Source organism: Piliocolobus tephrosceles, chromosome 16, assembly GCF_002776525.5.
Source record: "Piliocolobus tephrosceles isolate RC106 chromosome 16, ASM277652v3, whole genome shotgun sequence".
In the NCBI taxonomy this organism is placed as follows: domain Eukaryota; kingdom Metazoa; phylum Chordata; class Mammalia; order Primates; family Cercopithecidae; genus Piliocolobus; species Piliocolobus tephrosceles.
In genome coordinates this window covers 43,740,248-43,765,464 of record NC_045449.1, presented here as the reverse complement: position 1 = coordinate 43,765,464, position 25,217 = coordinate 43,740,248, and the positions used below count along the sequence as shown (strand labels likewise).

At 41.1% G+C, this 25,217-nt stretch overlaps 1 protein-coding gene across 9 annotated transcripts in view; it reads left to right on the top strand.

Annotated features, from left to right (window-relative positions):
* The first annotated feature begins 934 nt into the window (after positions 1-934).
* The window catches only part of LUC7L3 (LUC7 like 3 pre-mRNA splicing factor), a 34,077-nt gene continuing 9,794 nt past the window's right edge, over positions 935-25,217 (top strand). For 5 of the 9 annotated variants that reach the window (XM_023204502.2, XM_023204499.2, XM_023204500.2 and 2 more), the window contains exons 1-8: positions 935-1,222; positions 15,927-15,993; positions 19,296-19,335; positions 19,950-20,094; positions 20,497-20,571; positions 22,555-22,659; positions 23,511-23,672; positions 24,573-24,856. In XM_023204502.2, the coding sequence (XP_023060270.1) occupies positions 1,124-1,222; positions 15,927-15,993; positions 19,296-19,335; positions 19,950-20,094; positions 20,497-20,571; positions 22,555-22,659; positions 23,511-23,672; positions 24,573-24,856 (977 nt within the window). In that variant the 5' untranslated portion in view covers positions 935-1,123. Of the gene's footprint in view, positions 1,223-15,926; positions 15,994-16,259; positions 16,453-17,088; positions 17,180-19,295; positions 19,336-19,949; positions 20,095-20,496; positions 20,572-22,554; positions 22,660-23,510; positions 23,673-24,572; positions 24,857-25,217 lie in introns of all 9 variants that reach the window. The other 4 variants (XM_026457535.1, XM_026457536.1, XM_026457537.1 and 1 more) reach the window with 4 other exon arrangements.

Sequence of the window (25,217 nt, the reverse complement as noted above, 5' to 3'; positions counted from 1 at the left end):
GACTTTATTTCTTTAGCGATTATCTCCCTCGCCAATGCACAAGTCTGCGGGAGCATGGACTGTCTGAAAGGTTCTAAGTTTAGCTTCAAGCACAGTGCCTGGCACATACCGTTTGTTGAACAAATGGATCTATCTATATATGTGTGTGTGTGTGTGTGTATATATATATATATATTTTTTTAGATGCAGTTTTGCGTCTGTTGCCCAGGCTGCAGTGCAATGGTGCAATCTTGGCTCACTGCAACCTCCGCCTCCCGGGTTCAAGCGATTCTCCTGCCTCAGCCTCCTGAGTAGTTGGGATTACAGGCATGCGCCGCCACGCCAAGCTGATTTTGTATTTTTAGTAGAGACGGGGTTTCTCCATGTTGGTCAGGCTGATCTTGAACTCCGGACCTCAGGTGATCCGCCCGCTTAGGCCTCCCAAAGTGCTGGGATTACAGGCGTAAGCCACCGCACCTGGCCTACTGGATCAATATCTTTTTAAAAAATTCCGCACCGGGAGGAATTTGATGTAGGACTGAATCCCCATATTTTAGAAGCTGCCTTGTCTCTTCTTGCCTCGATTTCCCATCCTGTTAATCAGGAGACTCAGTGTGGGAGGACAAAGCCAGGTGCAAAGAGGCGCGAGCGCAGCGCCTAGGAAAACGGAGTCGGAAGCCGGAATCTTCAGTTTCCCCCGCTGCAAGAGGCACCATGTGCACCACGTGGACTAAAGGAGACACTGTCTTCTCCATTTTGAAGCGGTGTCCAGGCTTCAAGACCCAGGTTCCAATTTCTCAGTGTTAAGAAGCTCGGGAAAACTGGGCACTGGGGGAAGGGCGCGGGCAGGAGTTACCTGGCCCCACAGCCTCTAGACAGGGGCGGAGTCCGGACCCGGCCTCCGCGGGCCCCGCCCCCGGACGGCGGAAGCCGAGCCCGCCTTCTCCGCCCGGGCCTGGGCGTGTCCCGCAGGCGCACGGCATGCTGGGAAGGCGTCCGCGCGGCGGCCATTTTGTCTTGTCGGCTCCTGTGTATAGGAGGGTTTTCGGCCTGAGAGCGGGCCGAGAAGATTGGCAACGGTGTCGCCCGTGTTTTCGTTGGCGGGTGCCTGGGCTGGTGGGAACAGCCGCCCGAAGGAAGCACCATGATTTCGGCCGCGCAGTTGTTGGATGAGTTAATGGGCCGGGACCGAAACCTAGCCCCGGACGAGAAGCGCAGCAACGTGCGGTGGGACCACGAGAGCGTAAGTCCCGCGGGCCTTGGTTGGGCCTGAGGCCGGGCTCCGTGGGGGAGGGGAGCGGGCGCGGGCTATGGCCCGCCGGGCCGCGGCGCAGTGTGGGGCCAGGGCCGCACTGGGGTCGAGCGTCTGATCCGGTACCCAGGGAGCCAGGAGGGAGAATGGCCCAGGAGGGAGGATGGTGTCCGGACCCGGGGATGGGGGTGATTTGGTTTTGTTGTTCTAGTATCAAGGGGGTCCAGGAGAACCCTTGGCAGAATTGAAAAGCACCTTGATGAGGCGGGGAAACGCGGGAAAGAAGGATAGCAGCATCTTATTAAATCTAGCGGCTCCGAGGTTTCACCTCATTGTGAAATAGGGAGAAGGGCACATTCGTCTGTAGTTTGGGTTGAACGTCGTATTTAGACTGAAATTTCTGACTAGGATTCATGGTAAAAATCGTGGCGGTATTTTATTTCAGTAATTACAGCAAGATGCTTATACGGGGAGATAGAAATGTAAAAGCAGTAGTTTACTTGTTAGAGGTTACCGTGATGATTTACAAATATTGTTCGTTAACAGTATTCTAGTAAGTCCCTTATAGAGGCAGCTGTCAAAGGTTTTTGCTAAAACATCAAACTCATTTGATGCCCTTAGCCCTGTGAGTAAAGGTAAATATTATAACCCCAGTTTCACTGGTGAGACTTAAAAAGGCTCACCCAAAGTCTTGGCAACTGAGGAAACTAATCTTTGTAGTTAGCTTTCCACAATCCTGTGAAACTGTTTCTCTGCGCATACTGTAACATTTTAAGTATTTTGATCTAGTTTTGAACATGCAGTGTAATGTTTACTTTAGGTCTTACCTGGAGAATAGATACAGAATTTAATTTTACTTTGCGGTTATAATCTAACATGCTAATTTTAAAACAATTGCTAATCAAAGTATGAAGGAATCGTTCAGGTAATGCATGCTTCTTTAGAAAACTGTTTCCTTACTCTTTTTAAACGTAGGCTTTGGTGAAGGTAAAATTTCTTTTTTGCAGTGTAGGAAAGCAAGTTGGTGCTAGATGACTTCTTTTAGTACCTTAAGAAAGAGTAAGTTTGGCTCAAGTTGTGTTGGGGTGCTACCTGATTCCAAAGTAGTATGAAACATTCTTAGAGTAGAATTTATTGTTTTTAAGAGGTGGGTTTTTTGTTTTTGTTTTTAACATGTAGGCTCCCCACACACACACACCCCGCCCCCCACCATTTGTCACAGTAGGAGACTAAGGAACTGCTTATCTTGACCATCTTTTGTAGGCTTCTTTGTTACAGCGAAGTAACTTAAAATTTTTTTTTTAACTACCTAACTCTAACCTTTCAGTCTAAACTTTGCAAAGGTGTTAGGAATAACGCTCAAAATCCTAAGGAAGGTAAAAAACAAACCAAAACATTATGGCGATTCAGCTGATATGCAATAGGATATTTGTGTATTTTGAATTCAAGAGAAAAATGTTTTCCATTGTACTGCTTATCAGTTGGAGCAGCCTTGTATCTGCGCCCTTGGCTTTGAACACGTTTTAGAGAAACTGTTTTCTTTCCCGAGGTAATTTGTTGCCAGATTGCATTGTATGTGATGGGTTTATGACTCTGCAATGATGAGGCCCTCAGAATAGCAATTTAGGTTTTATGTCATCTCAGCCATAATCTGCTTTGCTTTCAGTTTTAGTACTTTTCACTAATTTTAACTTACAGTGTTTGTTACTAAATTATTTAATGCCTTAATGACAAATTGCACTTCATTCTGGATTGAAGGATTTCAAATCAGTTACTGGCATTTCAGATTCATATCTGCAGGGAAAATGTTGGTAGTGTTGACCAAAAACAAAGCACATGGTCTCATCTAAATAAGTGGAATTATTGTGTAATAAAGCTGGGGAAGCTGTTGATATCATTTCCGGGTCATCTGCGTATTCTTGTACTGTTGGCTGTTAGTGCTAAACCTGCAGGGATGGGCAAACCCATTATATGCTGAAAAGGATTCTCTATCACTATAGTCTGATATTTTAACATATTTTTGCATTCCTATTACATCTGGAAATTTTTCTTGGCCATACTTGCATTAAATGGAAGAAGCCATTTCAGCTGGATTGGGTCCTTGTTTTTTCTTTGGAATAGAGATCAATACCAAAATAAGGAAAGGAAGCAACCATTTATTAAAATGACAGTTGCCGAGGCATCTGTAGGTATTTAACAGTCAAAATGGTGACTTTACCTTAATGTTAAAAGTAGTCCCTAGATAGCTGTATTTGACCTGTGGAATTTGTTTTAAAGTACTTCAATCCCTTGAACTCCCCTTCCCAGGGAGTCTGATTCAACAGTCTTGGGGAAGGGTCCCAGTATCTGCATTTTTTAAAATGGCTCCTCTTAGGCATTCTAAAGTTTGTGACCTACTGTTTCCTGACCCATCCTGATTAGTCCTGGGCTTTTAATTGTGCGTATCTGCACAATTAAATCTTAATTGGTATTAATTTGGTGGTAGATTCTACTACTGTACTTTTTTCTTCTTTTCATGATGAGTGATACGTGAACAAGCAGCACTTGAGAAGCTCAGTTTCAAGTGAAGGATGCATCTGTGATGCAAAACCATCGACCATTTATTTGTAATGGTGTGTATGTAACCTTCACCAAGGTGTTTTACTAGGGCTAGTGCTTTTACAGACATTTCCAACTTTGTAGATTGCTACCTCTGGATCTGAGAAACTCTTCAGCTAAAGTCAAATCGACTTTGATACTGTTTCATGGATTCATTGGTATACCCTCCCAGCGTGTGTGTTTGTATTTTGCAATTGTTTGAGATTATTGTTTTGGTTTTTTGCACTAAGCAGTTGCTTGGTTAATCCTAAACAACTACAGTGATGAGGAAAGCATGTGATTGTAACTAACTGCCTAGGGTGAGTACCTTTCAGTGAGGGTTTAATTTCAGTGTTTGCCAGAGAAGGCACTAGTAGCCATATTATCAGAAGATTGTAAGTAAGTTGTAAAGTCTGATCTGGAGCTTTTGTTATTTTTTATATAGCAAGACAGAAATTTTGTAGTTCAAACTGAGGTTTTTATATTCTAGATCTCGACCTGAAAATTAAATTACTTAATTTTGTTAACACTGATTCTAATCTCTGAAGTGAGTTTTCTTCCATTTATCAAACTGAAGCCTACCCTCCCTTCCATGAAGGTTTAACATGAAGGTTTAATTAATTATGAAGGAAATTGAACTCAATATTCTTTTCTGAAATCTTTGGAATGTTAGCAGATACTGTCACTGACACTGAAAAGTTATTTAGAAAAGGAAAAACAGCTAAGGCTTCTGTCCACATTTTTTACTTGTATACTTTTTGCTTTAAAAATGTTCAGAATTTGGGAGTGAAAATTGAAAGCAAAAAAATAGTAATTGTAATGCATGATGGCATCTATTAATATGTATTTTACTAGTTTTCATTCAGAGTTACCAAAATGTTTATAGTAACTTTACTATGTTACAATGGAGTAAGATAGAAAAGTAAGTATTTTCTACCACACCCCCCACCCCGCCCCGCTTTTTTTTTTTTGAGACAGAGGCTGTCTCTGTCGCCGAGGCTGAAGTGTAGTGGCATGATCTTGGCTCGCTACAACCTCCATCTCCTGGCCTCAGCGTGCCGAGTAACTGGGATTGCAGGTGTGCACCACCACGCATGGCTAATTTTTGTATTTTTAGCAGACAGGGTTTCACCATGTTGGCCAGACTGGTCTCAAACTACTGACCTCAAGTGATCTGCCTGCCTCAGTCTCCCAAAGTGCTGAGGTTACAGGCGTGAGCCACCATGCCTGCCTGGCATTTCCTACCTTACTGCATAGTAACATAGTAAGTGTTGGCTTCTCAGAATTGCCAGCAGTCCATGTGTTATATGTGTATGTAATTGCTGTTTGCTTTTCTTCCCAAAACATACAGAATTAGAGTGAATAGTATAATATAATGAACTCCCCACGTACCCATACCCAATTCAATAATATTAGCAAGTGGTCAATATTATTTCCTCTGTATCCCTTCCATTATTTTGAAGCAATTCTGTATTTCAACCTTAAATCCATCATTGTTTATCTGTAAAATATAAGGACTTTTAAAAAAAAACATAGCCGACTGGGCATGGTGGCTCACACCTGTAATCTCAACATTGGGAGTCCAAGGCAGGCGGATCACTTGAGGCCAGGAGTTCGAGACTAGCCTGGGCAACATGATGAAACCCCGTCTCTACTAAAAAATAAAAAAAAAATTAGCTGGGCGAAGTGGTGCATGCCTGTAATCCCAGCTACTCTGGAGGTTGAGGGGGGAGGATCCTTTCAACCCAGGAGGCAGAGGTTGCAGTGAGCTGAGATGGTGCTACCACAGTCCAGCCTGGGCAACAGAGTGACACTCTGTATCAAAAAAGAAATAGAATAAAATAACCACAATATCGTAATCACATTGAAAATAATAGTAAGGTATTTACTAAATCTTTGGTTGCTTTAGGAAAATGTGTGCTTGTGTGTCTGTCATTATATATGTTATTAGACTTGATTTTCTCACAAAAGGAGAAGGTAGCTTAAGTTTGTAACTTTGACTTTTTCCTAGTTCTTCGTTTTATGAAATATTTTCTCTCCCCCCGCCCCCCCCCAGATGGAGTCTTGCTCTGTTGCCCAGGCTGGAGTACAGTGGTGTGATCTCAGTTCCCTGCAACCTCCATCTCCCGGGTTCAAGTGGTTCTCCTGCCTCAGCCTCCAGAGTAGGTGGAATTACAGGTGCATGCCACCGTGCCTGGCTAATTTTTGTATTGTGGTAGAGATGGGATTTCACCGTGTTTGCCGGGCTGCTCTTGAACCCCTGACAACAAGTGATCCTCCCTAGGCCTCCCAAAGTGCTGGGATTACAGGTGTGAGCCACCGTGCCCAGTCCTTCTCTTCATTTCTTACTAATAGGTTAGGAACATTGTTGTATTCATTTATCCAATGAAAAAATATTGCTCTGCCGGGCCCAGTGGCTCACGTCTGTAATCCTAGCACTTTGTGAAGCTGAGGCGGGTGCATCACCTGAGGTCAGGAGTTTGAGACCAGCCTGGCCAACATGGTGAAACCCCGTCTCTACTGAAAATACAAAAACTAGCCAGGCATGGTGGCGCACGCCTGTAATCCCAGCTACTTGGGAGGCTGAGGAAGGAAAATAGCTTGAACCTGGGAGGTGGAGGTTGCAGTGAGCCGAGATTGTGCCATTGCACTCCAGCCTGCGCGACAGGAGCGAGACTCCATTTCAAAAAAAAAAAATGTTTTGCCCTTAGGTAGATAACAGCAGGATAGTACGGGTACAGCACTTGGTCCTAAAGAGCCATCTCAGGTATTGGTGACAGGAAGGAGTAAATGCACTTTTTTTTTCCCAGTAGGAATTATTCCAATTGCATGTAAATGTATTTCCATAACAGAATATGATAAATGCCCCCATTGGGAAAAGTAAAATTGACCCTTGAACAACACGGGTTTGAGTTGAGTGTATTCACTTTATACGTGGATTTTTTTCAATAAATATATTGGAAAATTTTTTGGAGATTTGCAACAATTTGAAAAAACTTGAAGACAAATCACATAGCCTAGAAATATTTTTTAAATTTAAGAAAGGATAAGTGCATCACAAATACATAAAATAGATGTATATACTAGTTTATCATTTTCATACCACAAAATACATACTAATCATAAAAAGTTAAACTTTATGAAAACTTATGCACACAGTACATGGTGCCACTAGCCGTCGAGAGAAAGTAAAGATTAAGTAATAACTGCACAAAATTAACTATAGTATATACTGTAATACTGTAATAATTTCATAGCCACCTGTTGCTATTACAGTGAGCTCAAGTGTTGCCAGGATCCACTTAAAATGCTCTGTGACCTGTGACTCTTAATAATCTCTGCATGAGCAATTGGTGTCTATAGTAAATTGCGTATCACAGTAAAAAATGATCCCTTGGTTCTTGTATATTTTCATTATGTTTATTGCAATACTATATAAACTTTTGTTGTTTTGTTCTTTGTTGTTTTTGAGACAGTCTTGCTTTTGTCACCCAGGCTGGGGTGCAGTGGTGCCATCTCAGCTCACTGCAATCTTTGCTTCCCAGGTTCAAGCAGTTCTCATGCCTCAGCCTCCCAAGTAGCTGGGATTACAGGCGTGTACCACCATGTCTAGCTAAGTTTTGTATTTTTGGTAGAGATGGGGTTTTGTCATGTTGGTCAGGCTGGGCTCGAACGGGGCCTTAAGTGATCCGCCCACGTGCTGGGATTAGAGGTGTGAGGCACAGCCCCTGGCCTATGTACCATACCATAAACTTTTGAATAATGCCCTGAGACCCATACGAGTGCAGCTAGTGACATTGGAAGTGCTCCCAAGAAGCAGAAAAGTCATGACAATACAATAAGTTAAATTGCTTTATATGTACAATGGACTGAGATCTGCACCTGGGGTTGCTGGCATTTTAGGCAATTCATCTTTTGTGTACAGATGACCTAAACTTAGGGTATTGATAAATGTAGCACTGTAAATGTGTTTTCACATTTTTTTCTGTAGCTTACTTGTAGTTATTTTTTTCCCTAAACATTCTACAATGCACATCTCTAGCTTACTTTATTGTAGGAATACAGTATATAGCCAGGCATAGTGGCTCATGTCTGTAATCCCAGCACTTTAGGAGGCTGAGGTGGGTGGATCACTTGAGGTCAGGAGTTGGAGACCAGCCTGGCCAACATGGTGAAACCCTGTCTCTACTAAAAATACAAAAATTAACCAGGTGTTGTGGCTGGTGCCTGTAATCCTAACTACTCTAGAGGCTGAGGCAGGAGAATTGCTTGAACCCGGGAGGTGGAGGTTGCAGTGAGCTGAGATCACGCCACTGCGCTCTAGCCTGGTTGACAGAGTGAGACTTTGTCTCAAAAAAAAAAAAAAAGAAAAAGAATACAGTATATAGTACATACTTTACAACATATGTGTTAACCAACTCTTAATGTTATCATAACGCTTCCAGTCAGTTGTAGGCTATTAGCTAAGTTTTGGGGGAGTTAGGGTCAGTAACTCTCTCAGTTGTTATAAAGGAATACCTGAGGCTGGATAATTTATAAAGAAAAGAGGTTTATTTAGTTCAGTTCCACAGGCTGTACAAGAAACATGATAGCTGGTATCTATCTGGTGAGAGCCCCAGACTGCTTCCATTGATGGCAGAAGGGGAGCCAACATGTGCATTATGGCTAGGAGTGCCAGACTCTGTTCAGCAACCAATTTTCCAGTCAACTAAGAATGGAAATTCACTGCCACAAGAATGTTTTTTTGGGACCAAACAAACCATATCCAAACCATAGCAGTGCCCCTAGCCCCCTGAGTTCAAAGGTCAACTGTACAGTGCACACAGGAAAGGAGTGCGTAACCCAGACTGGGATGGATACTCAGGAAAGGCCTCTCAGACAAAGTGGTCTTTAAATACAGTTACCTAAAAGTTTGGTAGGAATTAGCCTGAGGGAGAGGAGAGAGAAGACACCTTACCAGCCTGAAGGAAGAACTGGAGAAAAATCAGTGAATTTGGCAAATTTTAAATAGTATTGTTGTGTGTTTGTTTTTGTTGGGTGGGGGAGTGTAGATAGGTAGGTAAGAACTTGATTTTAAGTAGTTTTTATAAGCCTTGTTAAGAGTTTAGAGTTTATTACTTTGGGAAATAACTGAAGGCTTCTAAGCAGAAGAGAGATGATGACTAACTGGCTGCTGTAGAAGATTGATTGAAATTTTACTAGAAGTTTGTGTAGGCAATAAATAGTGAATCATGCCTGCAAAGGTATATGTAATGAAATTAAAGGCATGGAAATGAATATGTGGTCGTGATATAGCTGAAACATAAAACTGTATATTATCAGGGACATCATTTTTGTTATAAATTCTTTTATTAAAAATTATCTCTTTGGGGGTTTATCTTTAATACAATGAATTGAACTCTTAGCTAGAAAGAAAATATTTACTTATAGAATTAAACTGTTAATATTAAGGCAGAAGTAACAAAAGACTACAGCGTGAAGGGTTGTTTTTTTGAAACAGAGCCTTGCTCTATTGTCCAGGCCAGAGTGCAGTGGCGCGATACCAGCTCACTGCAATCCTCCGCCTCCTGGGTTGAAGCGATTCTTGTGCCTCAGTCTCCCGAGTAGCTGGAATTACAGGCATGTGCCACCATGCTTGGCTAATTTTTTTTTTTTTCTTTTTTTTTTGAGACGGAGTCTCGCTCTGTCGCCTAGGCTGGAGTGCAGTGGCCGGATCTCGGCTCACTGCAAGTTCCACCTCCTGGGTTTATGCCATTCTCCTGCCTCAGCCTCCCGAGTAGCTGGGACTACAGGCGCCCGCCACCTCGCCCGGCTAGTTTTTTTGTATTTTTTTAGTAGAGACGGGTTTTCACCGTGTTAGCCAGGATGGTCTCGATCTCCTGACCTCGTGATCTGCCCGTCTCGGCCTCCTAAAGTGCTGGGATTAGAGGCTTGAGCCACTGCGCCTGGCCGCTTGGCTAATTTTTGTATTTTTAGTAGAGATGGCATTTTGCCATTTTGGCCAGGCTGGTCTCGAACTCCTGGCTTCAAGTGATCTGCCTGCCTCGGCCTCCCAGAGTGCTAGGATTGCAGGCATGAGCCACTGCACTTGGCTCGTGTTCCTTTTTTTTAGCCAATAAAATTTCCAGGTATTCCTGGATTTTAAATTAATCAGTATTTGTGTATATGTGACATTTGAAGTATTCCAGTAATATGTCCTGTTTCAGAATACAGTAAGTCTTCATTTAACGTTGTTAATGGCTTCTGGGAAACTGTGACTTCAGTTGAAATGACGTATAACAAAAGTTTTACCATAGATTAGTTAATATAAAGAAGAGTTAGGTTTCTGTGGCACATTTCTGACATCAAACATTGAGATAAATTTGAGTTATACATACATTTAAGAAAGATGAATAAAAGCGAGATAATTGCCTAGTTTTTGGTGAATCAGTGAGTGATGGCAGTTGTGGTGGTGGGTTAAGTCAAGGAATAAATGTTTACAACTTGAACATTGTCAGAAGCACCTCCTACCTCCATTCAGTTCCAACACAATAATAAATTTGGTAAACTCACCGACCACTTTTGGACTATGCTGTTTATTGTCATGCATTTGTGTGATTATCATATGCTTTACAAACTTTTATTTTACAATAATTTGTATTCATTCCTTTCCAGCCTTCTTATTCCAGTTCAGGGTGGCCGGTGGCCAGAGCTGATCCCGGCTACCCAGGATGCAGGGCAGGAACTAACCCTGGACAAGATGCCCTCCCGTCACAGGGCATACTCACACACCCACACTCACCTAGACTGGGACTTAGCCATGCCATTTCACCTACTGTGCATAGCTTTGGGATGTGGAAGGAAACCAGAGTACTGGGAGAAAACCCATACAGACATGGGGAGAACTTGCAGACTCCTGCACAGTTAGCCCCAACTAGGAATCATTTTTTTTTTCCTCATCACATTATTCAAGGACTTACTGTATATAGTAATTAGGATTGGCTATTTAGATTTTTAAAATTTAAGTCCCTGTCAGTTTTACTGTTTCCAACATGAGTTGTGTTGCCAGTATTTAGATAATCAGCGTAGATACTGAATATAAATACATTTTATATATTTTTTTTGGGGGGGGGGGGGGGGAGACAGTGTCTGGCTGTATCACCCAGGCTGGAGCGCAGTGGCACGATCTCGGCTCACTGCAACCTCAACCTCCTGGGCTCGAGCAGTCCTGCCACCCCAGCCTCCCGAGTAGTTGGGACTATAGGCTTGCACCACCCCCAGCTCATTTTTTTATATTGGTGGAGATGGGGTCTTGCCACGTTGCCTGGGCTGGTTTCGAACTCCTGAGCTTAAGCCATCCACCTGCCTCAGCCTCCCAAAGTGCTGAGATTATAGGTGTGAGCCACCACTTCCAGTCTATTATCTTTATAATAAGCAGTTTAACAAAAATAGTGCAGACAGGCCAGGAGTTCGAGGTCAACCATGGTAAAATCCTATATCTACTAAAAATACAAAAATTAGCCAGGCGTGGTGGCAGTTGCCCATAATCCCAGCTTGGGAGGCTGAGGCACGAGAATTGCTTGAGCCTGGGAGGTAGGGGTGGTGAGCCGAGATCGAACCACTGCACTGCAACCTGGGCGACAGTAAGACTCTGTCTCCGAAAAAAGAAAAGACTTAAAAATTGTGCAGAGGGCATTGAAAATATTTGATTAGCTCAAGGGAGAATTGTATTGCTTAGTGTTGGATGTAAGTAGATACAGAAAGACAAAAATCATTAAGATGTCCTTAATGGGCCTGGTGCTGTGGCTCATGCCTGTAATCCCAGCACTTTGGGAGGCTGAGGTGGGCAGATCATTTGAGGTCAGGAGTTCGAGAACAGCCTGGCCAACATGGCTTAACCCCATCTACTAAAAATACAAAAATTAGCCAGGCGTTGTGGTATGCTCCTGTAATCCCAGCTCCTTGGGAGGCTGAAGCAGGAGAATTGCTTGAACTTGGGAGGCGGAGGTTGCATTGAGCCAAGATCGCGCCACTGCACTCCAGTCTGGGCAAGAGAATGAGGCTCTGTCTCAAAAAAATAACAATAAAACTGTTGATGAGATTGAACACTTGTTGTCACTAGTGTTGCCTTAAATTTGTTAAGAGGATAAGTCACGATTATGTAGGTATTTAGAGAGTTTGCATGGGTGTTAATCTGTAATAAGCATTTGTGTCTTTTAGGGATTACTATTAAATGAAAAATGCTAGTATTCTAAAACTTGAGCAGTTGTCATGATTATATCCAAAAGTAAGATAAGAATTCTCTGGGTTTATTCTTTTTTTGAGACAGTCTATCTATAGTGGTGCAATCTCAGCTCGCTGCAACCTCTCCCTCCTGGGTTCAAGCGATTCTCCCACTTCAGCCTCCCAAGTAGCTGGGATTACAGGCACTCGCCATCTTGCCTGGCCAATTTTTCTATTTTTGTAGAGACCGAGTTTCACCATGTTGGCCAGTCTGGTCTTGAACTCCTGACTTCAGGTGATCCACCCGCCTCCGCCTTCCAAAGTGCTGGGATTACAGGCCTGAGCCACCACACCTGGCCTCTCTGGGTTTATTCTCACTACCATTATTGATGACTTTATTTGAAGCACCCAAATATGTTCTTCCGGTTTTTTTGGATCCCTTGTTAATATTTTTAGTTAAAATCAGACTCTGGGGAGAGTTAAAAGAAGCAGTCCATGTAGCTAGTTTATTGCATAGAGTAACAAATAATTTTGATGTACCATTAAATGGTAAAGCAGGAGAGTTGAAGTGGAAGGAACACTCAGAACTGGATTGGGGAAATGGATGCTAGTTTGGATTCTGTAGATATAGCTGGATGCCGTCAGGGCAAGTCATGTGGTCTCTAATGGGGTGATTGGACTTGATTAGGTAGCTCCTGGTTAGCCCACAGACAGGCATGTATTATTTGTTCTACACAGTGCCTAAAAACATGTAAAATAATAATCTGCAGTGGACAGGTCTATGGTAGGTCTATGGAAACCTACCCCCAAAGTCTGAGAGGGCAAAGAAAGAGGCTGACAAATCCAGTTTCTTGGAGACATGTAATAGGAACCTACGAACAGAAGTCAGGTCTGTCTCAGGCAGCTGCTGGTGGCAAGACAAGATGACATCTCCCCAGACCCAGGGCTTATATACCATAGGGAAAGGGTACCTGTGCTTCAGAAGGCATGTGTAGGATAATTACTTATGGGCAAGATTTATGTTAAGTACACAATCATCAAAATTGTTTTGACCTAAGGGCAGGATTTACAGTAAGTACATGTTCTTAACACAGGGAGCAGTAGATAAAATAGAAATCTTAGGGGCATTCCTGGAATTGGAGTTAATCGGAAGTCAGCCTGGCAATTTAACACCCAAGATGGAGTTGCTTTAGCTTTTATGTAGGCCAACACCTTTTTCTTTCAGTTTAGCAAATGTATACAGTTTAATCTTTACAGCCCCACTATAAGAAATTTATCACCTCCTTTTTTATTTAATTGAGTCTTGCTCTTTCACCCAGGCTGAAGTGCAGTGGCATGATCACCACTCACTGCAGCCTCAACCTCCTGGACTCAAATGACCCTTCCACCCTAGCCACCCAAGTAGCTGGAACCACAGGTGTGTGACACCATACCTGGCTAATTGTTTTCTTTTTCTTTCTTTCTTTCTTTTTTTTTTTTCCAGAGACAAGGTCTCACTATGTTGCCCAGGCTAGGCTCAAATGATTCTCCTGCTTTGGCCTCCCATAGTGCTGGGATTACAGGCATAAGCCATTGGGCCCAGCCTATCTCCTTTTTTTAATACTGTGAAGAAACCAAGGCAGAATTACGACCCCTGGTTCTTTTTTTTCTTTTTTTTTTCTTTTTTTTAAGACAGGTTATGTTCTCTCACCCTAGCTGGAATGCAGCGGTGTGATCACAGCACACTGCCACTTCCACCTCCGAGGCTCAAGCAGTCCTCCCATCTCAGCCTCCCAAAGTGCTGGGATTACAGGCATGAGCCACCACGCCCCATCAGGTACCCCTGGTTCTTCAGCAGATAAGCAGATTTAAACTGTGCCATGTTGCAGTGTACCTATTTCACATGCTTCGAGAGTCAGGCGGGACTGTAGAGATGTGTCTGTTTGTTTTTGTTTTAACAGTGAACCTGTCTGAGGATCATAGACATTGTGTCTTGCCTAGCTTAAACTTATGGAACACTTAAATTGGTCATGAGGTCGTTAGAAGTCCTATTGAAAACAATAAAATTAATCTTTAAATACAACCATCTCCAAAATCCTAGAATATATTACTGTATAAGATGGGAAATAGAAACGAAATGTTTATAAGTAAAGATTAAATTCACAATAATAGTAAAATTTTCTTTTTTTTTTTTTTTGAGGTTGGAGTCTCGCTCTGTCGCCCAGGCTGGAGCGCAGTGGCGCCATCTTGGCTCACTGCAAGCTCCGCCCCCTCCCCTTCACGCCATTCTCCTGCCTCAGCCTCCTGAGTATCTGGGACTACAGGCGCCCACCACCGCGCTCAGCTAATTTGTTGTATTTTTAGTAGAGACAGAGTTTCACCGTGTTAGCCAGGATGGTCTTTATCTCCTAACCTCGTGATCCTCTCGTCTGCTCAGCCTCCGGAAGTGCTGGAATTACAGGCGGGAGCCACCGCGCCCGGCCAATTCATAGTAAAACTTTCATGTCTGTGAGGATGGCACACAAAATTTAGTTTTTAAATTATTTTATAACCATACAGTTTATGGCTATAAATTATAGCAGATTTTGGCAATAACTTTTACTAAATATAGTTGTGTGAAATTTTTGGGTCTTCAAGGTTAATATAATTGAAAGGTTAGGTCACAGTAAAAGTGGCATAATGGTTGCCATATCCTCCCTCCCCCAAATGAAAGAAATTCTCAAAGAAATCTTTTTAAAAATTGAGTATTGGCCTTGGTATTTTGTTGTGATGCACTTAAAGTGAACTCAAAGTTGAACAAAATGGATGTTTTGAGGTCAGGAGTTCGAGACCAGCCTACAACATGGTGAAACCCTGTCTGTACTAAAAATACAAAAACTAGCTGGCCATGGTGGCACATACCTGTAATTCCAGCTACTTTGGAGGCTGAGGCAGAAGAAGTGCTTGAACCTGAGAGGCAGAGTTTGCAGTGGGCTGAAATGGCGCCACTGCACTCCAGCCTGGCAACAGAGTAAGACTGTGTTTCAAAAAATTATATAATGATAATCCACCTAGTACCTGGTAACAGTGAAGTTTTGTGTGAAGGAAAGGTAATATTTTGGACTTTTGATTTACATGGTTTGTAGTGTTATAAAATTCAGGATAGAGCAGTTTTGGAATATATCTGAAGGAGTTACAAAAGTACCAGTGGGAGAGAATTAAACATTGGTTTTATGTTAATAGTTTTTCCCCCATACCGTGGGAACCCACCAAGAGTCTACTGTGTTGGCATGTATGAAAATATCCAGTGGCCAGGAACAGTGGCTCATGCCTGTAACCCCAACACTTTGGGAGGCGAAAGTGGGAGAATTGCTTGGAACCAGGAGTTTGAGACCAACCTGGGCAATGTAGCAAGACCCCATCTTTCCAAATGTTTTTAAAAATTTGCCAGGCATGGTGCTTGCACCTGTAGTTGTAGTTACTTGGGAGGCTGGTGTGTTAAGGATCTTCTAAGCAAAAAGATGGAGCCGAATTGCTTTAAATGAGTGTTATCTGTGATTTAGACGCTTATTTCCAAATCCTAATTTGTAAGTAGGCCCTAATCTACGAAAGAGTTGAAATGATAAGAATAGTGTAAGAGTTTTTAAAAATATAAAAATTGCCCTTTATTTTGGGAGGTCTTTTCCATATTTGTTTTTGCTACTGAGGGGTCAGCAGGTGATGATTTAAAATAGATAATAGAAAATACTAGTAATACAAGTACTGCATATTTTTTCCTCTATCGAAATTCAGGAGTCTGAAAGTCACTAATTTACCTAATATGATTCAACAAATGAAATTCTTATATTGGTTGAAGCATACATACCTCAAGAAATGAGAAAATAGTTATTTGGCACCCTTCTCCAATATGGTTTTAAAACCAAGCAATTTTTTAAGTACCTTTGTTTTTCTTTACTAGGTTTGTAAATATTATCTCTGTGGTTTTTGTCCTGCGGAATTGTTCACAAATACACGTTCTGATCTTGGTAAGTGAATTTTCTGTGTAACTTTTATCAAATTTATGATATTTAAAATGTTGAATAGGAGTGGTGAGAGGAAAAAAAACTGGTTCTTTATAATTCTGTAAAGTTTTTTCTTAAAAGATTTGCTAATAAGTAATTTCTTATTTGGTTTAGATATTTGAATGTATTAATAAATGTCAGTCTGATTAAACATGGTGGCTTAATTAAACATACATGTCTATTTCCACTCCCTCCCAAAACTCCACTTAAATGAAAAAAATTTTAAAAAGATGTATATGGAAGAGGAGATAACATTAGAGATGTCAGCAAATTTTTGGAAGATGACAAGTGGATGGAGGAGTAGCAGCAAACGCAACAGAGCAGAACAACTTGTACCCTAAAAGCCTGCAGAAGGGGATACTAAACAGAAGCGAGAGTTTGATCAGCAGAACCCTGGACAGGCTCAGGATTTGGAGGCACCAGGTACCACAGAAGACAGGGTTGAGTCATGGGGCTGAAAATGAGAGAGATTAGTCTGTAGTCTAGTTCAGGGTTTATCAGCCTTGACATTGTTGACATTTTGAGCCAGTTTTGGAGGGGGCTTTTCATGCATTGTGGGATGTTTAGCAACATCCCTGGCCTTTACCCACTAGATAACCAGTAGCACCCCCTGTTGTGACACCCAAAAATGTCTTCAGACATTGCCAGATGTCCCCCAGGATGCAAAATTGCCACTAGTGTAGGCGGTCCTGTGCATCTGTTGATCTTACTCTCCCACCCATAGACCCCAGGAGAAGAGAGGGTTATTTTCAGGAGAAATTGGGCTAGAGAGACTAGTTTATCTGAACCACAAAACAGAAAAAATAATTGACAGTTTCCTCATTTCTCTCAAGGATGGTACATAACCAGGATCATTCTGGATATATAAAAGAAGTCAATTCATTATGTACAATGTTTGCCTTAGAGCATTAGGAGCGTATTAAGGCAGGACCAGTCTAAATCTTGAGATTTCAGACACAGCAGGGGCAGTAGTAAGTAAAAAAAAAAAAAAAAAAAAGTAAAAGAGAGTAAATGAATCTATATTTTTATTGGTGGGGCTCTCCTCTGCCCTGTTCCTAGAAGGATACAGCCAGATGTTTTTCCCCAGGCAGAAGAAAAGAGGATTCTTCTCTAGAGAAAGTGAACAGTTCCTGAGAAGTGATCTCTACAGGTACTGACCCTTGGGGAATCTCTTAAAAGAAAATCTTACTGCCTGGTTTTCCTATGATAAAGCCCATCCATGAGCTGACAAACCCTGCCTAATCCCTACTAACTTCCAGTCAGATTTTGGAAGTGTCTTTTTAAAAAATTGGTTGCCTGCCAAGGACCACCAGCCAGACGTTCGAAGAAAGCCTTCAATACAAGAGATTAACAAAACCGACAGAGAAAGAAGAATTTAGTGGAATTGGAGATAATGGGGAAAGCAGAGAGAGATTCTTCAAAATCTTAAGAAATTTAGTATCTTCAGAGACATATGAGAAGATACTATATTCATCAGCAATAATAGGATGCCATAAAGAGGGAACTTGTGGAAAAAGTTTGGGAAACATTTTTTGAAAAACAGCTCTTAGAAATTAAAACTGGAGAAATAGAACTAAAATCGCCGGCAAGATTTGAAAATAAAATTGAGGACGTTTACTGGAATGTTGGGCAGTATGACAGAAGGATTTTTTAAAAACTTAGTCCAGGAATTGTACTACCAGCTTAATAGTTGTGGACAGAATAAAAGCAGAGGGAATTGCTTAAGAAAAAAAAGTTTGCGGTACTAAAGAACATTCATCTTTAGGTTGAGCAGGCCCTACAGGTGATCAGGACAGTGAATGAAAAAGATCCATACCTAGGCATACCCCTGTAAAATTTTAGAACGTGGGGGTGGTAGGGGTGAGTGTAGGTCACAGAATTATAAATCAGAATGGCCTAAGACTGGTCAGTAACAATGAGGAAAGTTGAAGACATTGGAGAAACATCCTCAGGGTGCTGAGTGAAAATGTGTCTACCAGGCTTAGCTATGTAGCCAAACATCAAAATATGAGGGGAGAAAAGATATTTTCAGATATACAGGGTCTCAACAGATTTATCTCCCATGGACTTTTTCTCAGGAAACTCCACCAAAACATGTCCATAAACTGAGAAAGAGGAAAGAAAAAACAAGAAATCAGTAATTCTCATCTACTACAGAGCAGGAAAGGAATTCATCAGGATAATAGTTCTATAGTGAGCTTAGAAAATAACTATCCCAGATTGAAGTAAGGCAAAAGGCCCATGGAAGAAAATGAAACTGATGATCTGATGTATTTTGAGTCATATGTGAAATTAGTATTGAGATAGTTTCTATAGCTGAGTTGAAGTGTTTGAGAAGAATTTGAAAATATAGAGAAAAAACTAGGCTCACACCTGTAATCCCAGCACTTTTGAAAGCAAAGGAGGGCAGATCATTGGAGGTTAGGAGTTCGAGAACAGCTTGGCCAACAGGGTGAAATCCTGTCTCTACTAAAAATACAAAAAAATTACCCAGCCGTGGTGGTGGGTGCCTGTAATCCCAGCTACTTGGGAGATTGCAGCAGGAGAATCCCTTGAACCCAGTAGGCAGAAGTTGTGGTGAGCCAAGACTGCGCCACTGAACTGCGGCCTGGACGACAGAGCATTACTCTGTCTCAAAAAAAAAAAAAAAATCAGAAATGTCTCATGATGCACCTTTGTTTGGCCTGACAGTGAATAGTACTTGCATAATATAAACACTAAGTGTTTATTTATCCCAAAATTTTGATATCTAGGATTGATAAATAGCAAAAATAAGCATAGAATTTTAAAAGGTGGAGGTAAATTCAAGAAGAAATAGAGAAGAGTTAAGATAATTGCTTTTTAGAGGTGGGAAGAAGTAGGAGTTGGGTACTAGTCTAGTGCTATTTGACTTTATATACAGATTTGAAAATAATAAAGTCAGCAATGATTCAGTTCAGTATCTGTCCCCATCAGTTTTCTTGAGTGGCAATAAAGAACAATTTCCTTTCACCTTCACTCCCTTTCTCTCTCCCTCCCTTACTTCTCTTTTAACCATATATGGTTGCTATCCATTATATTGACTTTGAAGACTGAGCAGATCAGTTTTATGTCCTATTTGGTTATGATGCTTCATGATTCAGTAGGATCAATTTAGATGTCTACAAACTACTCAGTGATAAAGTAAATCCTTTTTCTTTTTTTTAAAAAATAACCTTTTGTTTTTGGCAAGAAACGGTTGCTAATAATCACAGATAATAATTTATACAATTGTATTTTTCCCCCAGGTCCGTGTGAAAAAATTCATGATGAAAATCTACGAAAACAGTAAGTTATTTTGGTTGTCATTTCCCTCCCAGTTATTATTTGGTTTAAGGGGGACAAGGGTTGAAGAATAATTGGAAGTAATTGTAAAATGAGTGTCTGAGAGAAATCCATTCACTGGCTGGGGATAGTAAGAAACTTCTATCTTACTGCAACCTCCACCTCCCAGGTTCAAGTGATTCTCCTGCCTCAACCTCCTGAGTAGCTGGGATTACAGGCGCCCACCACCATGCCTGGCTAATATTTTGTATTTTTAGTAGAGACAGGGTTTCACCATGTTGGCCAGGTTGGTCTCAAACTGCTGACCTCAAGTGATCCACCCACCTCGGCCTCCCAAAATGCTGGGTTTACTTGTGTGAGCCACCGTGGCCAGCCCCAGTTTTATACATGAGACTTGTCCCAGGTCCAGGGTCATAGATCCAGTACAGTGGTAAAGCTAGTGGTTAAACCCCTGTGTAAAGCTCTATGGTGAGGGGCAATCAGAAAGGCACTTCAAATACACCTGGTTTACCCTGCAGCCTAAATGCAATAGTTGTTGAGGCTAGTTAAGATAGAATATTTGAGTTGTAATGGATGAAGATTTGGAAATGAATACTTGTTTATTTTCATGTTACCAGGTATGAGAAGAGCTCTCGTTTCATGAAAGTTGGCTATGAGAGAGATTTTTTGCGATACTTGCAGAGCTTACTTGCAGAAGTAGAACGTAGGATCAGACGAGGCCATGCTCGTTTGGCATTATCTCAAAACCAGCAGTCTTCCGGGGTAAGTGAAATCAATTCAGTCTTTGTAAAGGGTCCTTGTTTTCTGGAGATTCAGAGACCTCCCTAATGTTTTTGAAACTTGTCTTCTTTTCATTGCTTTGTTCTTTTAAAATGATATGAAACTTATAAGGCATTCATTTTTTCCAGTCTTTCTTAGCAAACAACATTGATTTTGCTAAACATAAGATTTTTCTTTCTTTTTTTTCTTGAGGCCAAGATTTTTCTCAAATAGTAATAACTGACAATATGTGATTGACCACCAGAAGTTGAAGATAATTGAATTACTCTCCTTTCAATTAAGCATTTTAATTATTAAATAGAAATATTATGTATGGTATGGGCAAATTTGCATGTTTATCTTTGTTTTCAACTTGTTGGTAATATGTTTTATTGTCTTCAACAGGCCGCTGGCCCAACAGGCAAAAATGAAGAAAAAATTCAGGTTCTAACAGACAAAATTGATGTACTTCTGCAACAGGTGAGAATTGTATGCATTAATGTCAAAATACTTGAAACAGATGTGTAACCAGCAAACATACAAGGATGGGCCAGGCATGGTAACTCATGTGTATAATGCCAGCAGTTTAGGAGGCCGAGGCGGGAGGATTGCTTGAGCCCAAGAGTTTGAGACCAGCCTGGGCAACAAAGTGAGACCCATCTCTACAAAAATTAGCCAGGTGTGATGATGCGCACCTGTGGTCCCAGCTACACAGGAGGCTGAGGCAGGAGAATTGCTTAAGCCTGAGAGGGTGAGGCTGCAGTGAGACGTGTGTGCACCACTGCACTCCTGCCTGGGCAATGGAGTGAGACCTTGTGTTGTGTGTATGTGTACATGTACATATATGTGTATATAAAAGGACGACAAATATGAAGATGCTCAGCATTATTAGTCGTTAGGGAAATACAGATTAGAACTACCATCAAATACCTATTTGACACCTATTAGGAATAGCTAAAATTAAACTGATCATACCAGCTATTGGCAAGGATGTGAGCCAACTGGAACTGGGATATGATATTGTACAACCACTTTGGAAAAAATAGTCTCATTTTTTTCTTCCTCTCATATTCCTGCAGATCATATTGGAATCTGTTTTGTTGTCGTTGTTACTGTTTTTTTAAGACAATCTCGCTTTGTCACCCATGCTGGAGTGCAGTGGCGCGATCTCAGCTCACTGCAACCTCTAACTCCCAGGTTCAAGTGATTCTCCTGCCTCAGCCTCCCGAGTAGCTGGGATTACAGGTGTGCGCCACCATCCCCGGCTAATTGTATTTTTAATGGATACGGGGTTTCACCATGCTGGCCAAGCTGGTCTCAAATTCCTGACCTCAAGTAATTTACCCAGCTTGGCCTTCCAGAGTTTTGAGATTACAGGTGTAAGCCACTGTGCCTGGCCTGGAGTCTGTTTCTTAAAAAGTTATAAATGTACCGTGAGCCATTCTCCCACGTATTTATCCAAGATAAATGAAAATGTATGTCTACACAAAGATTTACACTCCAGTGTTCATGAGTGCTATATTCATAATAGCGCTAAAAAAAAAAAAAAAAAAACCCAGACTGGAATCAATTAAAATATCTGTCAGCAGGTGAGTGGATAATTAAATCATGATGTATCCATATGGTGGAATACCTGTCAATAATGAAAAGGAAATAGCTACCTGAGACAGTATGAATAAATCTTAAAATAATTAGGCTGAGTGAAAGAAGCCAGACAAAAAAGGAATATAGACTCTGGCTCTATATAAAATTTTAGAAAACGCATATTTACCTATAGTGACAGAAAGCAGATCTGTGGTTGCCTGGGGATTGTGTTTGGGATTGAGGCTGGAGGAGGTACTGAAAAGAGTGGGTGGCTCACACCTGTAATCCAAGCACTTTGGGAGGCCGAGGTGGGAGGATTGCTTGAACTCAGTAGTTAAAGACCACCCTAGGCAACATAGCAAGACACAGTCTCTCTCTCTCCTTTTGTTTTTGAGACAGAGTCTCATGTCATCACCCAGGCTGGAGTGCAGTGGCATGATCTTGGCTCACTGCAGCCTCCACCTTCTGGGTTCAAGCGATTCTCCTGCCTCAGTCTCCCCAGTAACTGGGATTACAGGTGCCCGCTACCATGCCTGGCTAATTTTTTTTTTTGTATTTTTAATAGAGATGGGTTTTCAACATGTTGGCCAGGCTGGTCTTGAACTCCTGACTTCAGGTGATCTGCCCACCTTGGCCTCCCAAAGTGCTTGAATTACTGGCATGAGCCACTGTGTCCGGCCGAAAGTACATTTTTCTTAACACATGAGTTATACTTTATTGAAGTATAAAAATAAATCTAGGATGAATTAAACCCAAAGAGGCTTTTGTAAATAAAACCAAACAAAAAGATGGATAAAACCACTAATGAACCATGGGGAAAAAAGGAAATAGTTGGGTTTAAAAGAAATCTTAACTGTTTTTTTCCCCCACTCTTCTAAGATTGAAGAATTAGGGTCTGAAGGAAAAGTAGAAGAAGCCCAGGGGATGATGAAATTAGTTGAACAATTAAAAGAAGAGAGAGAACTGCTTAGGTCCACAACCTCGGTAAGTAAACCTTATATTCACATTATCTCACCTGTCTGTTAACAGTTAGTTAGTAGGAACTCATTTTTATCTGAGAACCTTTAAAAATTATTCTGATGTTCTAAACTTAGAGTCAGCACAATTGGTAGGCCACAAGGTCTGTGGCAACTACTAAGCTCTGCCTTTGTGCAGTATGCAAGCAACTTTAGATAGTATAAGAAACAAATGGGTGTGGTTGTATCCCAATAAAATGTTAGAAAAAGGCCTCCCTGGCTTGCCAAACACTGCTTTAAACCACAAATTTCCATATGAGCCTGGTTTTATTTTCATTTTTGGTGTAATAAATTACTCAGTACATACTTATATCTTTGTTAAAAATTAATACACCCTTAAAATATCTAATTCTTTTAATTGAAGAATAGAATATATGTGTTTCAGATACTATTGATTGCAGAATATATTCGGTCATTGGTTTCTCCGTATTGAGTAGGATATGTTGAGATTATAGTCAGTGTGCTTAGTTCCTTAATTAGTTTTGTGTATGGACATCATATCCCTTGAACCTAAGCAAGGAATGAATTCATACTAAAATAGATGGCTTTCTGAAAGGTGGTTTAAATTTTGTAAGGTAATGTGGGTGTTGAACATTGAACAGTGGGTCTCAACATTTTTTCTGGATGATTCAGCAAGTTAGTTGCTATTGCCTTAAACATCCCTCTTTAAAAGTTCACCACTTATAGCCCAGTATTACTGATTTGGGGAAATGGGAAAGAGCAATTCACACACATTAGAAATCTTTTCTAAATGTTGAGTACTTTCTTGAGATTTGTTTCTCTTCCTCAGATATTCTTGTAACTGATTTATCATTTTAGACAATTGAAAGTTTTGCTGCACAAGAAAAACAAATGGAAGTTTGTGAAGTGTGTGGAGCCTTTTTAATAGTAGGAGATGCCCAGTCCCGGGTAGATGACCATTTGATGGGAAAACAACACATGGGCTATGCCAAAATTAAAGCTACTGTAGAAGAATTAAAAGTAAGTTTTTTTGTTTGTTTCTTTGTTTTGAGGCAAATTCTTGCTCTGTCACCTAGAGTGCAGTGACGTGATAGCTCACTGCCACCTCCACCTCCCAGGTTTAAGCAATTCTCATGCCCCAGCCTCCTGAGTAACTGGAAGTACAGGCATGTGCCACCAGGCCTGGCTAAGTTTTGTGTTTTTGTTTGTTTGTTTTGTTTTTGAGACAATCTCACTTTGTCACCCAGGCTGGAGTACAGTGGCATGATCTCACTGCAACCTCCACCTCCGGGGTTCAAGCAATTCTCATGCCTCAGCTTCCTGAGTAGCTGGTATTACAGGCACACACTACCATGCCCGGCTGATTTTTGTACCTTTTTAATATAGAGATGGGGTTTTGCCCTGTTGGCCAGGCTGGTCTTGAACTCCTGCCTCAGGTGATCCGCCCTCCTCAGCCTCCCAAAGTGTTGAGCCACTGCACTCGGCCAATGTTAACTTTCTTCTAAAGATATATTTTAGCTATTTAAAAAAATTTTTTTTACCTATAGCTACAGCTTTTAGCTATCACTAGCTATAGATAAAAATAACTGTATTTTAATATGGCTTAAATGGAGATATGACCCTCTCATTGATATTTTCCTATGTGTAATTTTTTGAAGCATTGTGAGTTCCTGTGAATTTTTGCTGTTTATCGAACTATGAAAGAAAAGCACTTGATTTTCTTAACTCTCGAGTGCCAGAAGTTTGGGAAGAATATTCCTGAGGATTTAGACAAATAATACCTTGTGTAGACAAATAAGACCTTGGAATGTGTACATTTCCCTTAAGGGCATCAATTCCATAAGTTGGTCTACAGATTACTTCACATTAGTTGACCATTGTTAGTTACATTTGTATAAGAATCCAACTTGATTTTTCTAGGAGAAGTTAAGGAAAAGAACCGAAGAACCTGATCGTGATGAGCGTCTAAAAAAGGAGAAGCAAGAAAGAGAAGAAAGAGAAAAAGAACGGGAGAGAGAAAGGGAAGAAAGAGAAAGGAAAAGACGAAGGGAAGAGGAAGAAAGAGAAAAAGAAAGGGCTCGTGACAGAGAAAGAAGAAAGAGAAGTCGTTCACGAAGTAGACACTCAAGCCGAACATCAGACAGAAGATGCAGCAGGTCTCGGGACCACAAAAGGTCACGAAGTAGAGAAAGAAGGCGAAGCAGGTATATATATAACACCCAAGACTGATGTCCAGCTCATAATGAGTGTGCAATAACAATAATAATTACTAGTATTACTCCTCACAATGGTAGTTGGGAAGCTCTTAAGCATTTTTAAGTGATAGGATGGGTTGTGAGAGCAGAATCAGTGAATAAAATAGTTCCATTTTCGGGGCAAGTTCTGTGCTATTTCCCACCTGTCTAGGAAATTTCACACAATCTTTTTACAATTAGTGTACCTGATGGTCTCTTAAGTGCATGTCTTACTCATTCCAAGAAATAAAATATGAAATCAGCCATACTGTTTTAATTAGAACTACAAATTGAAGAAGAGTCTTAAAGAGCATAACGATAACTATCTTAG